General features: G+C 42.8%; 1 protein-coding gene across 3 annotated transcripts in view; it reads right to left on the reverse strand.

Moving 5' to 3' along the window:
- The window catches only part of LOC111069986 (5'-AMP-activated protein kinase subunit gamma-1), a 60,848-nt gene that overhangs the window by 23,429 nt on the left and 19,943 nt on the right, over window positions 1-17,476 (reverse strand). The window contains exons 2-6 of one of the 3 annotated variants that reach the window (XM_022360262.2): window positions 13,059-14,740; window positions 10,103-10,221; window positions 9,396-10,029; window positions 9,204-9,326; window positions 3,535-3,571 (exon numbers count right to left, since the gene is read on the reverse strand). In XM_022360262.2, the coding sequence (XP_022215954.2) occupies window positions 3,535-3,571; window positions 9,204-9,326; window positions 9,396-10,029; window positions 10,103-10,221; window positions 13,059-14,564 (2,419 nt within the window). In that variant the 5' untranslated portion in view covers window positions 14,565-14,740. Of the gene's footprint in view, window positions 1-3,534; window positions 3,572-3,664; window positions 3,886-9,203; window positions 9,327-9,395; window positions 10,030-10,102; window positions 10,222-13,058; window positions 14,741-17,476 lie in introns of those variants that run through there. The other 2 variants (XM_022360263.2, XM_022360266.2) reach the window with 2 other exon arrangements.

The following is a 17,476-nucleotide window of genomic DNA, read 5'->3' on the forward strand; positions in this document are numbered from 1 at the left end:
TTTTCTCTTAGCTTCAAGTTTAAACTTTTGGGAATTCTTGGAATGTTTTGTCCCACACACTTTTTAGACACCGTCACCGACTCACTCGGACGTCGGACTCCGAACTCTGATATCGGTATAAGATTCACTGTGATTTTATTGTTCAGTTTCGGCCATAAATTGACGAGGCTCATGCATATTTATGGAAATATTTTTTGTGGTACGCCGAAAATCCAGTTTTCTTTGTTTTGCAACTAATTATGTTTTCTTCTCGAATATTATAATTGTTATTTAGATAGTTATTAATTATATTTTATATTCGCGCTGTTGCCGACTGACCGTAGAAATATGTGAGAAATATCTCACTGTTATCCGCGTCTATTTCCCCACAATCACGTGGAGTTAAGCGACGACACGTAAGACGTAAGCAAACGTAAACTTGAGGCGCATCCGTACCTAACGGGAGCTGAACATGAACTAAACGTAGAGCGCCACGGAACTCAACCTCATGTGGGGCGGCACAATCTATGTATTTTTATACGTCGTGTGTATATAGGATGATTTTGTATCTGTGTGCAAAAACCGGCAAGACTTTTGGCTGTGTGTGTTGTGTGTGCTCGCCTCTCTCTCTCTCTGGCTCTCTTTCTGTACGGAAAAAGCTGAGCACAACAGAAAAACAAGCGAGCAAAGCAAACGGTGGATAGGCAAACGTAAAGATAGGTAAAACAACAGAAACAAGACCCGAAAAGAGCGATAAGCAGGGGGACGAAGTTGTTTAGGGCTTTGTGGGGCGTGGCACTCTATCATCAGCTGACCGCGAAACCTGATCGAAGCCGAAGGGTGCACATATTTCTATAAGGTAAGGTATTTCCGAACTTTCAATTTGCCACTTTCTGTTAATCGCTATCAATTAATACATTTTGATCGTAGTGAAGGTCTCTTCTAACTCTGGAACAACGTATAGTGCAAAGTATATTGGATTTAGTGTCTGGAGCTGCACAGAGACCCCACCTCCCATTTAATATATCTTGACCAGACCCACCACCTCTCTCATTCGATTACTCAACAATGAATTTGTGCGAGTCCGCTCTCTTTCGGTGGCTTTCCTCCACTTACTACGAATTAACATTAACATTTACATTTCTGTTATGTTTATTATTTTGTTGCTCTCCCCCATCGTTCGCCTTCGTTCTAATGCTGTTTCCATGGATTCTTGTTGTGTGTGCGACAGCGCACGTAGGCCTAAAAGACCAGAAGCCGCCACAGCAGCAGCAGCAACAGCAACAAAAACAACGCACCAAATTATTTCGCCCTTAGCATGTTGTATGTTGTCTCTGTCGCTCCAATACGGCATAAATCACCCTATCTCTGTCACCAACGCAGAGCAGTCCGCCCTGCTCTAGTTCTGACTACGTCGACTGCGACGTCAGCGTCATCATCAATACATCAACACCCTTTTGCAGCGAGAGTATTATGGTTCGACGCAAATGCTTGGTGCAAGCAGATCGTTATATCAATACGATCGGTTCATAATCACCCTAATCCTACCGTTCGTATGTTTCTTCATCAATCGATAACATTTGATCAAAATTGTATGACCATATCATATGTATGTAATATGGCTCTAAACTTTAGAGTCAAAAGGGTATCAAATGTTTCGCACCCATGGACTTGCTCTCTGGTTTTTATGCTTTCTGCATGTGGGCGGCGGCCTAAGAGAGAGACTAGCTCTCGCAAGCCTAAGCATAAGCTTATGCGACAGCAGACCACCACAAAAACAACGACCTACACACATTGATTGTCAATGTCTGGCTGCCTTCAAAATCAATGCCGATCGATGTTTGAGATTTGTTTGTGGGTTGCAAAAAAATCTCGAGTTTTTTATGTGCTTTCTCTCAAACAGACCGCTTCTCTGCCCCTTCTCTTCCATTGGCTCTCTATTTCTCTCTTACATTCCGTACCAACGTTTGCTGTGCTTCAAAAATATATTACGTCATGGGCCTGTGAGACACTTGATACGAGACAACCGGCAGCCGTAAAAGGGGTTAGTAAAGCGAAATAAAAGACCACGAGAAGAGGAAAAAACGAAAACACAAGACTGAGAGAGGGATATTGGTGGTTGTTGCTGGTGCTGTTCTCACTTCACTCTTGCTTTTGCCTGACATTGAAAATGCAGCTTAACATAAACATAACAGCAACAAAGTGCAGTCTGTACTATACATGCATAAACACATACATATGTACATATGTACATGAACATGTGTATGTGAGAGCAACTCGCGAGTCTTTCAAGGTCAGAGAGAGGGTAAATATCCAGAAGTAGCAGCAACAGTTGGACTCTCTTTGACTCCTTCACTCTCCCTCTCTCTCGCTTCCTTTCTGTTGCTATCTCTGTCTATTGAGTTGCAATCACGCCACCATCGATGATACCCATCGATGAACGATGACGTGATTGTCGGTGAAATGCAGTTCACAAATTAAAAGAACAACAAACAATTTAAACCTTTTATTTTAGGTTCAGTTTTGTTGTTAATTTGTTTTTCTCTTTCTATTTGGGAAAAATAGTTTTTATTGTTTGTTGACGACACGCTTCGTCTTGGGGGGCATGCATTGCAGCAAGCGCATTGCATTTTTCTTTTTTGTTATTTAAGCTATTTATACAGTTGTTATTGCTTGTGTGTAGCCATAGAAATAGGTGACAAGTGTTTACTGTCAAGTGAAATTGATGAGGATTAAAAGGGGGGAAGAGAGTCAAGTACTGGTTCAACGAGGCAGCAGGTGCTTTACAGCAATCGATAACAATCAAGAGTCATGAATGCAAAGATATCGCGATGGTACTATATTTTACAAAAATCTGTCACTGTGAGATTCTCGTGGATGCCATAAAGGAAATTTTGTTATTTCCATTGCTGTTTAATGGTATTTTAATGATAATTCATGGCAATCATTTGATTAACTTATTATTCACTCTATTAATTCAGTTATTAATTAATTGATGTCCCACCATTTGTGTTATATTTCCACTCGAATTACTTTTATCAATGAGAAAATATTCCACAATAACAACCAGCTGTTCCCACACCTACGCAGTGGAATTGATTGCTTTATTCTGTTTTCAGCTTCTCCAGCGTCTTCTTCTTGATTGTTATCCAAGCTTTTTCAATTGATTCGGACAGCAAATAAATTAAAACGTTGAATAGAAATAATCTTAGCACTCTGGCTGCCATTTACATATGTAAAACATATTGTTTACCTATTCGAAGCGATCCATACTGTCTATCTATCCGGCCGGCCGGCCCTCTGAAGTTGTTCTATCTGCTCCCCACCTTTTGCACTGTTTTTCTGATTCTCCATCTCTGCCATTCCGCTACGCAGTGGCGTTTAAATTACTGTTTGGCGTTTGTTTTTGTTTAAATTTCAAAGTCAAGGTTTTGCTTGATAGAGTGGGGTTTTTTGTTATAGAAATTGGGTTAGTTTTTATGCGAAATCTGGTACTTGCTGTTCTTAATAATCGCTTAATATATAAACTTTAGTTAATTTAAGTGTTTTACTTACTTTGTACAGCCAATTGTTGTTGATGAGCCGCAGCACGCTGTAAATAAAAGAGAGAAATATTCAAATAAATAAGGTTTGCAGGCATTTGAAAGTGTTTCCAGTCCCAATTTTAGCCTCTTCTGGTGCTTACTCCGTTAGACAACATGGCCCTGATTCCAGGTAGCGACTGTACATCCAGGGAATGACTGCGCCCCCGCCGCGTCTTAGTGGTGGGTGAGACGGGCGGTGGACCAGGCGAAGGGGAGGCCGCACTACTTGAGTGCGTGTGGCGGTATATCCAGCGCTTAACCGCTGACATTTTGGTTAGTGTTTTAATTTAATTATTTTGAACGTCGCGATCTTGATTTGTCTTGAATATCAGCTCATTTTCATATCTAAATTATTATTGGATTTCTTGTATTTAATTTCACATCACAACTGCAATTTCGAGTTTAAATTTGAATTCATTTTACTGCTTAGAACTGCTTGAAATGTGTGTTTGCCACTCGACAAAAGCTAAAGTGTATGAAACTTCAAAGCTTCATCTACTCAGCCACAGGTGGCAGCACTAGCATTTTAAATTTATTTTTTTGTTTTTATTGCTTTTATACATAAAAATCAAAAGTTTAAAACTTTTGTGATTGCCTTAAATATTTGTCAGTCATAAATTATTTCAATTCGTTGGCTTTCTCTCGCCGGGAGACAGTAAATTTATGCATATTTTTTAAGTGCCCTTCAAGATATTTTTCGTTTTCCTTTGCGGAAACGTGAAAATAAATTAAATAATTGTCGTCCATGATTGAGAAGAGAGATTTTCACTAAATATGCCAGTAAATATATAAAAGTAGTCATTCTTCAGCTTTCTTTTCTCAACCCCACAAATTAATCCTTGACCCCGAACTCGTTTAATTGAGAAAATAAGAACAGAAGAACACGACGCTCCGCTCCGCGCTCTGCAAAAAAAATATTTGATGACGCATCCAAGTTGATTGAACGTGGAGAAAAAAAAGTTCATTGGATTTGAAGGGAGGCGGGAGGCGTGGCCACGCCTCATCTGTTGATTGCTGCTGTCGTGTGCTGTCGCGTAATTGAAATTGACAAAAACTTTGATTGAAAGGTGCACACCACGAATGCGACACGAGACTTGGGATTCGAAGCGAGTGGAATGGAATCCCATTCCCCATTCGATTGAAACGAAGAGCAATCAAGGCCAAAACGCAAAGGGGAGAACAGGAAATGTTCTGCTAAGGGGCTCACTGGGTCAATGGCAAGCACTTTAGAGAGAGAGAGAGAGAGAAAGACTCCTGCGGTGTTAACTTTATCCTCGAATACTTTATCAATGGAATTACTTTTCGCTTTGCTCTTTACATACCCAATTTTTTAAATACATGATTTTACAGTTGCCAAACAGAGAGCACATGTTAATCTGATTAAAGGATTCCCAACAGAAAGGAAACATTGCTGGTATTCCAACGTTGAGTGATTTACTGACTGAGGTTTGATAGCCAAGCTCTAGACAATTTATAAGCCCTTTAAATGAATATTGATGAATATATCCATTCACAAAACCTGTCTCTACCGTCAAAGTCACTAAAAATTGGGAAATTTCATGGCCGTCTGTCGAATATTACGAGAGAAAAAGATCAGAGTTCATTTTGAAAAGGGAAAATACACATTTTCAGTGTTTTTTCTATAATAATTCTGTTTGATGGTTTTTTGTGTGCGACTTTGTTTGTCACGACACGTTTTTCATATAAATATTTCAACTATTTTTAGGCCTTTCTATGGACTTTGAACACTTGAGAACTGTGCATTTTGTTGGCATTTCTATAGTCAATATTTGTTGGAGAAATGTGCGGAGAATCGAATAAATAAATACACAGTCATTAACGTTAATTAGCTGCTCAGAAGGAAAAAAACGAAAAACGTAACACAATATGCCAGGAAAAGGCAAGAAAAATGTTTTGCAAAGGGTTTCAGTAGATGGCGCACGAGGTTTAGTTACAAATAAACCATTTTGAGGTTCATTTAGCAAGCCGACTCGATGGGAAGACTGCCAAAAATAAAGGCTTAAGAGAGCTGTTCGATTTAGAAGATTTCATTTAGCAAAATTACGCTAACAAAAAGCATGTTAATTATCAATTGGCGACATGTGACGATCAACGCACGCAGTAGACTACTTAGATATCGAAAGAAGCTATTGGATAGATTGTTAGATCGGAATCAATTAAGATGTAACGATTTTCTCGAGGCACAAAATGAATACGGGTTGCAGAAAAACACGGAAAGAGCTATAGAATCCTTGGGATCTTTTTAGATCTCTCATGATCTTTCATGGTACCTATCCACAGAATTCTGCCATCAAGAAAAAGAGTATTGGGGATCTACATGTGTATATCTCTTATCTATTCCCCTATTGATACTAGTACATGCTTGGAACTCTTCCCATATTTTCTTTTTGGTCATAGCAACTTCCCCACCTAACAAAATTATATAGTATATATTCAACACATTCCCCATCAACGGAGACGGAGACCCGCTGTCGCCATAAAACAATACTTCCCAAAACCCAAAAACACTTTGCCGCCTGTGCCTGTCAAGTGGTTGACCTCCAAGCAAGCAAATGTGAGATAAAAATCGGAATAAATAGAAATAATAAGCAACAATAACTAGACATACTATAGATCTACAGAGCGTGGATCGCAAAACGGGCCAAAAGTGTTTGGCTTTTGACAGATGATTGATTAACAAGCAGAATACAAAGAGAGAAATGCCACCAAAAATATAAATAATTAGAGAAATGCTTTGTTTGACACTTTATGTTTGCACTTTAATTTCATTTCCTTGTGGAAAGAGGAAAGAGAATCAGAGATCTGGAGAGCACTACACATACATACATAGCTGGGGTATTTGCCATATAGGGTGGCTGAGATCTGTTAGATATGATTTTGCTGGTTGTTTCTTGATTTGATTTAGAGCCAGAAATCGATTTAGTATCAGTATTCAGTGGGAGATAATGGGGAGTGGCGTATATATTCTACTACAAGTATTTCCATTTTATCTGCCAAATTCACTCTCATTTTCTCTCTCTTTCCTCCGCTATTATCTTATCTCTCTGTCGGTCTTCCGCTGTGTATTCTAAATTAAATTTTGTCCCCCTGCCCCAACCGTTGATAATATTTTTTGTTTTTCTTGCGTTTTCTTTTTGCAAATAATACTGCGACTTTGTTCTTATCGGCGGCCCGGAATAGTTAGGTAAGCCGTGGAAAAAGGGCTTTATAGAGTGTGATACATCCATACAAGGGCCATAAAACAGTCACCCGGCAAATGACCAGCAAAAGAGCAACCAATATTATTGAATGGAAATTTCTGGTAGCAGCACGGATTAATAAAGGAACCTATTGAGGAGAATGCGTTCTGTGACTACGTTTTCCCTTGATTTCAATTCAGCTAAATGTTCATTCTGCTACACAATTTGGCACAGCTTGTGGGGGAAAGAAAAGAACATATATGTACATCATGTGCAAAGGTCAGAAAAACAAGAAAATTTAGCTAAGAAAACATATTCGATGTAGCCGATTATTCCAAATATAGGCTATATAATGCACACAATAAATGAGCTCTCTGTTGAGTGGAAACGTGTCTGAGTCCACCCACCAGGAGAACACAATTCTTAGATAAGAAATTCTTTCGCAAGATCTACTTAATAGATCCCTATCAATGTATGTCATTACAAAACGATTCGGTCGCAAAGTTTTGGAATTTTCGCATATAGTTTTGTTGGAAAATCACACGAGCCACGAGCGTTGTCATTGAACCAAGAAGTCAAGAACATCCAAGAACAAGTGTTACCCTTACCCTCTCTCCCACCCACTCCTCTGTTGCTACCCTTCCTTCCAATATGTTGGACACTTAACAAATTAGCGACTAAAGAAATGGCTCAAAGGCCTTAAATAAAACACAGCAAAAGTCCACAACAAAATGCGACAGAAATTATTTAGCAAATTTCATAAATACGATAATAGAACAATAATCACAAAAACAGCAACCAAAACACAGACACAACACACACACACTCATACACTGATAAAGATCACATGCTGGCCATTTATTATGCTGGGGCTTTTTGGTTGTTTTTCGCATTCATTTACCATGTGTTTAATTAAATAAATACTATAAATTCTAGATAATTAATATGCACAAAATATGGGGCACTGAGGGGAACTCTTTGCATCTCTTTTCTTCTTAATTTTGTCACTGAACTTGAAAATTAAATTTTTTAAGGAGGAAGTCCAACGAAATCTTCACGGTAGAATTTTGCAATCTAAATTAATTGCGGCGGCACATTAGAACTTAAATAGCAAGAACAAAATTAAATTGAATTTATTAAATAATCTTTAAATACACTTTAAAAAATAAAAAAATGAATGGCCATAGATCAAGTTGTAGGTAAATTGCAACACTTTTTTGGGGCACACTTTTTGGCCATAAATGTGATAAGGCAAACAGATTCAATTAGAGATCATTTCAAGCAGCTCGTGGCGTTTTTCACTCCATTTAGAACTAGCATTTCTTTATTTAAACAAAACACAAAACAAACGCATTAATATATGAAAATTCGGAATATCGCGATTTATACATTGGTTATTATTATTATTATTATATATTTCTCTTGTTTTTAGCGAAACAGAAGGAAACAGAACGCTCGAGCCGTCCAAATGGAAATGCAATTGGAAATCAAATAAAAACACACAGAAGAGAAGAATACGACGGAGGCGGCAAAAACAGCGACGATGGCGTATACGTAATGTGTGTGTGTGTGTGTACGTGTGTGTGTGGACAACAGAAAACAGCTGAGAGAGCAGTGGAAGCCAAGAGAACGTAGGGAGAGAGAGAGAGGAGAGGGAGAGAAAGCCGAACAGCTGATGCGATGATCACCTGTTGTCTGATAGAGTGAGAGAGATAGAGACAGCTTTTTGGATGCATTGCACAAGGATATGTGTGACAAAGAGAGAGGGAGGGAGAGAGTGTCACGCACGCGTCGTTCGCTTGTTATTGCCTCTCTCTTTTTGATAAGAAACACATACACAAATGGGTTTTTTTGTTCTTTATCGAAGCTTATCAATCAAATCGGCCAGCCAAATCGCTAAATCAGAAAATTGCTCACAAATTATTTATAGATTGCGAGCCAATAAGCGATTATTAATGACGATTCATCGTTGATAAGAAATGGCAGACAACAGCGGAGAAATTTGATTGCGAGACAGCCAGGCATTCAGTTCTGGCGGGGCAGAGAGTGTCTGTGTGGGGAGGGTTGGGAAGGGGAGGGGTGTGTAGAACATTTAATCTGACAATCAAATAATAAATCTATGGGGATCTATAAATCTACAGATTTTTGTGAACTAAAAGGCAAGCAAAAGAGCAAAGGCTGAAAGCAAATGTAGAAAGCTTTCCAAGAAAGTTTCCCCAGAAAGTTTCTACATTTCTGAGTGCTTTCTGTGCTTAGTTCCAGTAAAATCCACAACTTTATGAGGGCGCCACTGAGGACTTACATGGGCATGTAAATAAAATGTAAAATTCAGAAAAAAGCTTTTTCAAATCAATTCGTGATTCCACTTATTCGGTGGTTCTAAACTACGAGTATTATCATAAATTCTCCCTCTAAACTAAAGGGTTTGCCTTCTACTCACCGCTTTACGTTTGTCTGCTTCGCTGACGGCCGAATTGGAGCGATGCCGGAACAGATCCATCACCTTGGTCATCGGCGATCGTTGCGTTGCATTCGGACGCACTGCCGTCACCGTGTGGTAATACTAGACAATGGAAGGGGAAATACGTTTAAGGAGATCTCTCAAAAGGGGCAGCTGCATCCCACGACTCACCTGCGCGTCGCTTCCCTGATGCTGATGGGCGCTGCCGTCTTTGTACTTGCTTTTCGCAGACACTGTGCCATCGGCATTGGTTATCGTCACGGCGGGATGCTGGCGGTGGCCAAAGTTCTGCATTGCCACCTTCATCGAGTTCATAAGGCTTGCCCCGGCACCCCCATCTGCAGCTCCCGCTGCTCCCGTTGCCGCCCCTGCCCCTCCTGCTGCAGTGGCGGCGACGCCGGAGGCAGGCGTTGGTCCACCGCCGGACACAGAGTACGTGCTGCTGCCGGCGCTGCTGTCCGCCGAAGAGGGATCCAGCAGATGCTTCTCCTTCTGCCGCTTGGCATCCGATTTGGCGCGTGGCCGGAACACATCGAAGATCGTGGGTCGGCGATTGGGCGACGCGATGCCATGGACTGTGGACTGATTAAGCACCGGCGAATCCTCGCCGCTGCGCCGCCGCTCCAGGGAGCCAGAACGCGATCCGGTACCGACCCCCGCCATGCGCTCGGTACTGCGCGAGATCTTCTCGCTGTGGCGATTGAATTTCTCCAACTTTGCGGCCTCCCGCTCGATCCGTCGCGCTGTCTCGCGTTCCATTTTGCGGGCCTCCTTCTCTCTGCGGGATTGCTCCTTCTCCTGGCGTCTGTGAAACGGAAATTAGAGATTATTTCAGGGATAATCCTCGAGAGAGACAGAGAGACGGATGCTCCACTTACCGCTGCTCCTTTTCCATCTTTTTGTAAGCCTTTTTGGCCGCCTTGGCATTGGGTTCTGCGGGTGCGCTTGAGGGTCGAGATCCTGGCGGCCGGCTTCCTGCACCCGAGCCATCCTGCTCCTGAAAGCGAACATGACGTTTTTGAGTTTGTGTCGGAATCGGAATTGGATTGAGATTTGCTTGAGATTTGGTTTCAGTGGCAGATTCACTTGGTGGCGGCGTCTCTGGTGGCATGTTTCTGGCGTTGCGGCCAAAGACAAACTGAAAATGGAAGGCCCCAGCGATTATCCTTTCGCCGACTACTATTCTCTGTTCTCTATTCCTTTCTAGCTTCTGTTTCTGCTGTTTCTGTCTGCAATTATGCCGAATTGTCTACAAACACAATTTATTCGCCACGTAAAAGCCCCCCACTTGCCTGAAGGAGAGTGCACGGGGAGGAGGAGGAGGAGGGACAACAATTGGATCTGACGACACCCGATGCGGTTCCTTTAATTGAAGGAAAGCACAAGGAAAGGAGAGCCGCCCCACTCCTGCGGCGCCTCCAATCGAATCGAATCGAATCTAATCAATTAATTTATGCTTACGCAAAATTACAATCAAATGTGGGCCAAAGGACGACAGCAGCTGTGCAGGATATGGTTACAGAAGCTGTTATCAGATCTGAGAGGAAATTCTAGATGATTCTGTAATGCAAGTTAACACTTTTATTTCCAAAAAGCTGCCAGAAAATGATTTAAGCACAAATCAAAATCAATCCCTTGAGCAATATTTTCCATAAACATCTCAAAATTATACAACAAATCAGTGGAGAAATAACACAACTGTTTAGGCCTCGTTTTTCACACAGCATAGCGAACGAAAAAAAACCTCATTGTAGAGCGAAAAGTGTTTTAATTGTTCATCGCCATTAAACGCTAACAACTTTCACAAACTTCAAAAGGGCGCAGCCGTACTTTTGGCAGATTTTAGAGCCGAAGAAACAGTGTTAGAGATCCCGCCAATCCGCAGACAGACTCAAATTTCAGCCTCAAAGATCTCCAAAAACCGAAAAGTGCCTGCTCCTCCCCAGCTGTATTTGAATTTATTTTTAGCAAAAACTACAAAGAAATTCGAGCCGAAACAACAACCGAGCGAGCTCTGTTTTTATTGGTTTTCATTACCAAAATACGAAAGTCACGTGCCCCGAGGGCCACAGACGACCGAGCCACCGCATGTCTATGACCTAACGTCTGGTGTCTGGTGTGTGGTGTGTGGGTCTGGCGTTCCGTTCAATGTGGGTTACAAGAAAGACGAGAGCAAGAAATGAGAAACAGAAGCTTCAAGTCTTCAAGAAAAAGTGGACTATGCGGCAGGGCAGGGCATGGCATCAGCTGTTCTTGGCCAGCGTCTTAGTCAATATTTAAACAGCTCTAAAAGTGATTTAGATGCTAGACATCCTCTGGCGATTGCGATTACGATTACGATTACAGGTAGGTAGGGTAGGGTAGGGTGGGGTAGGGGTTTCATAGCAGTTTCAGGGAGTGCCACTCGCAGAAGAGGGGCCCCGCCGCATTGACGTCATTGTTTGTCCAAGAGAACAGATAAATATTTCTCCCTATACGTATACATATACACGAACGGTATGGAAATGATATAGATAGAGTACATATGTTCTCGCATTCCGTCAAAGCAAATAAGAAATGAAAGCGAACCTCTGCGAGGGAACTGCTGATGGGAATTGTGTCATGATAACAGCGGAGGTGGACAGGCACTTCACTCTTCTCTACAGATATACCCCTGTATATATAATCCTATATATAGATAGATATACCCAAAAGCAGACTGTTTTCGCATTGTGTTTACCTTTTTGGGCGAGAGCGAAATAAACTCCGAGGAAAAACCAGGCCGAAAAATTACGACTATTTTCTGTGGATCTTGGCGAAGAGTGGAGGGTCGGTCAGACTATAAATAGACCATTTTACGAGTACTATTAAACACAGCGAGAGATCTACACTCACAAAATTATGAATATTGAATAAACAAAAGAAAAGAAAAGGAAGACGCAAGAGTTCATGTCAAGTGGATCTGCTTCAGACAGAGCTCTTGGGAGAGTGGAAGAGCTTTCATGAGATATGGAAGTGGAAATCTATGTTGTTTTGATCGAAAGAATTTCCCCGTTTTCAAGCAGATCAAAGAAAAGAAAAGGATGATTCTCTGATAGAAATATAGATAGTTCCACATGGTGAAAGGTGCTTTTAAAGTCAAGAAAGAATCAACAGAAAAAGGAAATTTCTTAAAGAAAGATATCTATCTATAAGCATACTGAAGGAAATGCAATCTCTGAGATAGGGATACTCGTAGATAGAAGACCTGGAATTACGGAACCCAGATTAGGCCCCACAATCTACAGACACTGCCTACATTCGTGATAAAATCTTTTGTTCCCTTAGAACAAAGCTCACGTGTCATGCAGAAGCTCCGCTCTGTCTGGTTTCGGCTTGATGCAGTCTTTCTTCTTCTCTCTAAAATCTCTCCTGATGACATCATTTTTCCCCGGAAACCCTTTCCTCATATCTTGTGCCATGACTCTCTTTCTCTCTCTCTCTCTCTCTGTTTTTGTCGCTAAGTGATTTCATAATGGAAAGTACAAACAAAACACAAAAATGAAACACGAAATGACGTCAGCCCGAGGAGAAGTAAATATAAAGATTACACAAAGTCCATGCCCTCATTTTGAGGTGGCTTGACGGGTGACATTTCAGCGGCTGTCTGCCAGTTAAATATTGTTTTGGTTTTCAATTAGTTTGGAACTATTTTTGGGGGACATTTTTTCGTTGCTAATCAAACTTGTCAACGAATCAAATGGATCTTTTCTTACACTCAATAATCTTTCTTTTCTCTAGATATTCTGATGGGGTTGATTTGCCATCGATCACCTATCGAACTGTCCTGTGTGCTTCCTTTAATCGAGGACTTACTTCATCCGAAACGGAACCCGAAACCGATCCCGAGCCCTGCAGCTGTCGCGGTGGACTCGCTGTGGAGGCATTGCTTTCGCTTCTCTGCAAACGTGGCATTGTCGATGCCCCTACCAGGGAAACAGGTCTTTGTCCTTGTCCCGAATGTGCTGGTGGTTTGTCCCCGGCTGGTGTTGTCGTCGTGCGTCGTATCCAGATATCGTCCAGCTCTCGCTCGCTGGGCGTCCTTGGCGGCGGCGGCAGCGCCAGCGCCAGCGGCAGGGGCTTAATGGCTAAGCTTTGGGTATCACAATGGAGGCTTTGGTTTGGGAGTCCGGCTGTATTCAGTGACACATTGCTGGTGCGGATCTCCACCAGCGATGGCTCGAAGAACTGCTTGGAGAGATGCGGCGTGGCTGCTGAGGGAATCTTGTGCGAGCCGTAGCGCTGCGAGAAGAGTCCTTGGACCGAGGAGTAGCCCCCGAAGCTGGAGGGAAAGCTAATGGTGTGGGCATTGGAGGAGGCACGCAGTTTCGCCAGCTGCTGCGCCTCCACACGCAGCTGTGAGGGCGTCTCCTGGGCCAGAGTGACCTTGAATTTCCCATTGATTATGAGCGGGGGCTCTGAGGGCAGAGGCAGCGGAGAGGAGGGTGGCTTCTCCTTCTGCACTGGCGGAGGGATTTCCTTTGGCGGAAGAGGAGCAGCCGCCTCCTCTGTGTGCAGCAGCTCCTTCAGGGCCTTGGGGAGAATAGTCGCTGGTATCGGAGGCGGCGGTGGAGGTGGTGGCGGCGGCGCCGCACTCTCCTCGATGTTCCTCGTGTTGATCCTGTCGATTTTGTGCATAAACTGCTGACGCAGCCTCTCCAGATCCTTGAAGCGCTCCTTGGAGGCCTCGTCCTGTGGCGTGGGTGGACGCGGCGGCGCTTTGGAGGCTCTCTCCGATTTGGCAGCATCTGTGCCACCTGTCTGCAGAGATTTGTCGCCATCTCCATCCTCATCATCCTCTTCCTTGCACTGCGAGAGTCGCCTCCGTTCGGTGAAGGGCGGCAGGAGGTAGCCAGGACGCGGATTCATGGCATACAGATCCTTTCCGAACTTTCCACTGAGGCTAAGGCTCAAACTGAGATGCACTTCATTCACATCGTCATCGTCGTCGGGCTCATCCTCGTCGTCGCTGCTGCTGCCGCTGCTGCTTTGGAAATCGAAGGAATTGGATAGCGGCAGGCACTTGAGCATCTGGTCATCGATGTGGGGTCCGTGGGGCACCAGACCCCGCGACTCCCGCTCTGTCTGTGGCTGCGACTGCGACTGTGATCCCAAACTCCCCGACGAATCGGGCTCGGAGTCGCTTTCGTAGCCATCCTGCTCCTCCAGGCCCTCCATCGTCGACTCGAAGGCGCATTCGAAGGCGTCCTCCAGGTAGGCAGGATTAGGCTTCTCCTCTGTTTGCTCACCTGCCGCTGGCTGCTGTTTCGCATGCTGCTCCTTCTCCTCCTGAATGCAGTCGCCAGCTGGTGGCGATGCCATTTGTGGATGTGTTTTCTTTTTGGGATGTATCTTTGGATGTGAGCTCTATCTTGCGCTCTCTCTCTCTCTCTCCCTCTCTCTCTCTCACTCTCTTCGTCTCTCTTATGTCTCTCTCTCTCTCGCTGTCACAAATATTTTCTTTTGTACGACATTGATATGCCGCCTTCCTTGGGGATCTGTAAAAAGGAGTATGAGGATCGTAGAGTTCTATATGCGGCTCTCCAGGGTAAGTGAAGCCTTTTGAACGTTCCTTTTGTGTTGATATGAGGGACATTGATTGTCTATTACATTATTTTGGCGATAACTTTCATCAGACAGCAAGCAATCATTCGCCCCATATTTCCAATCATTCTTCTATCCCAAATTCTATCGATTTCCTGTCGAGATCCCCCCCATCAATCTATATTTATTTTAGACAATAATTTCCATCAAATCGAAACCACAGAGGTGAAGGTCGCCAAACAAAAGGCAGGGAAAATGTGCAAAATTTTAGTCATTTGCCCGCGCACTTTTTCTTCTTCGTTTCTCTTCGAATGAAAGAACGATACGATCCGAACAACGACAACAACAAAAACATTAAAAACAAAAGCTAATTTCATCATTTACGCTGCGTCACCATCAACGTTTTTAGTGGAAATAAATAAACAAATAAACAACAAAAGAGAACAGAAACCAGAAAACAGAAGCTAGAAACCGAAACGAAACGAAACGAAAGAGGCAAAAATTCTGCTTCAACCTCTGCCTCTGCATGTTCAACATATGGCAGCAGGCAGGGCTGATCGGCTGATCGGCTGATGGGCTGACAAAACAAAAAAATCCAGCCACGAAAATTGGGGTAGATTTAGAAAGACTTATCTAAAGTCAGAAGAGGAGTCAAAGCCACAGGCGTGACTAACGAGTGCTACAGTATGTACATATATTCTTCACAAATTCCCCTCCTGTTTTCCAATGCCACAACATACGTGTACTCTTCCATCATTCCCCATTCCAATGTCGTGCAACAAGTCCAACAAGACTAGACGCCAGAGTGTCTGGCGAAAAGTGAGCCGCAAGCTACAGAGATATGTACATACATGCGCGTACATACATATGTCCGTAAGTATGTAACAGCGACAGCTAGATACTAAGATACATTGCAACACATTGCAGATACTACTCGTAAAAAGGCCAGCTCAAAGCGGTGGCTAGCAATAGTAAATAATTAATAGATACAAAATAGCGGAGCAATCAGCTGACGAATGCAATTGATTTCTGGGTAGCGTACAAGCGGCTAATGTTATGCAATTACATCCAGCAGAGGGGATGGGGAGGGACAGGGAGATGGCCATGTAATTGCATGGCTACTGCCACGGTTGTATCTGTCAGATACGAAATGCAGTTGGGATTGAGTCACAAAACGCCCTGGACTGGCCTGGCTTGGCCTGGCAGCAGTTCGTGTCGAGGCAATTAAAATGAAAATTTCTCGCTTGGAACAAAAAAAGTATCTGTATCTCTGCGATGGGCACCCTTTGACTTTTGGTCTGCTGATCTTTTGTGAGTCACGCAGTGCGGCACACTCGCCCATCCCTCCCTCCAGCTGCCACCCACCCCACTCACACGTGCGTCAGAAAGAAGACCGCGAAATGAGAGACGGAATTAGCATGCCACACATATGTGGATACCAGATACATTTGTATTTAATTGCCATTAATTGCGGCGGGCGCATCCATTAGATGCGTACGCGAGCATCGCATCGGGCATGCCATATGCTCGATTACACCACAATTTTGCGGCTGCCCCCCCCAACACCTTGGAGGGAGGGAAGAGGAAGAGAGATACGATTTCAGCCACTTGCTGCAGATACATTTGTATCTTGTGATTCCGATTTCTTAAGGGGAAATAATTTATTTATTAATGAAAGTTTTTGCCACATGATTAATGATTTAATGTTTTATTTTACTTCGATATTTTGATTAATGTCCTTGCATATCTCCTTGGCAGCAAAAGCCATACGTGACTCTTTTCCACATTGTTTTCATAGTTTTTCCTCATTGTTTTTCCTTTAAATTCCAAGGGTTTTTGTATCCCATGCAAATGAGGCAGCAAACTATTCAAAACCTATTCCAAAAACATTGAACTCTTGCCCCGAATTCACGCGAATGGCGCGGCACGTAATCGAAATTATTGTTTAATTGAAGACGAGACCCACGCCACTCCACTCCGCACAATAAAACAAAAAAACAGCAAACAAAATGCTGTACCGAGAGTCGACTGTCGACGTCAGCAGCAATGACAATAATTAATAACAAAAGCAGCAAATGGCATTCAAGCCTCATTTTGCCGTTTTCATTTTCATATAAAATATCACACGAGAATCAAATAAAATACAAATTAAACCTGAGCAAAAGGTGTGCCACAGAGGGAGGGACGAACGAATGCAAATACAGCCGCCATGGGGCCGCCCGGTGTACGTATGTATGTACATATGTGAGAGAGATTATATTTATTTATAAGTGATAAATTATCCCCCCAGTTGCATTTTAATTAGCTCTACAAATAAAATGTGTTTATTTTCGAAGCTGTTGGAGGTTGTGAATACTCTTTGATACTCTATAAAGATGGAAATCCCAAGAGGAATCTATCATTCTATTCCATTCCCAACATGAATATACCCCTCTTTAGTTGAAAGATAGGATAAATATGCAAAATGCAATTGTGGTTGGCTTTGGCAGTTGATAGTAAAGCTGAGGCACACAAATAATATAAAATAAATGAATATGCGGACACTACTCGTACAATATATAATCGTTGAATGAATACAATGATACAAAAAGAAAACAAGTGGGCTGTGGGCTGTAATTGCTGCTAACCGATGTAGGATTGCCAGCTGCCTCAAGGCGGTGCCTCATGCCTCTGTTCTGTAGGCAGTGCCT

This window comes from Drosophila obscura, unplaced genomic scaffold (assembly GCF_018151105.1).
Source record: "Drosophila obscura isolate BZ-5 IFL unplaced genomic scaffold, ASM1815110v1 contig_4, whole genome shotgun sequence".
Classification (NCBI taxonomy): domain Eukaryota; kingdom Metazoa; phylum Arthropoda; class Insecta; order Diptera; family Drosophilidae; genus Drosophila; species Drosophila obscura.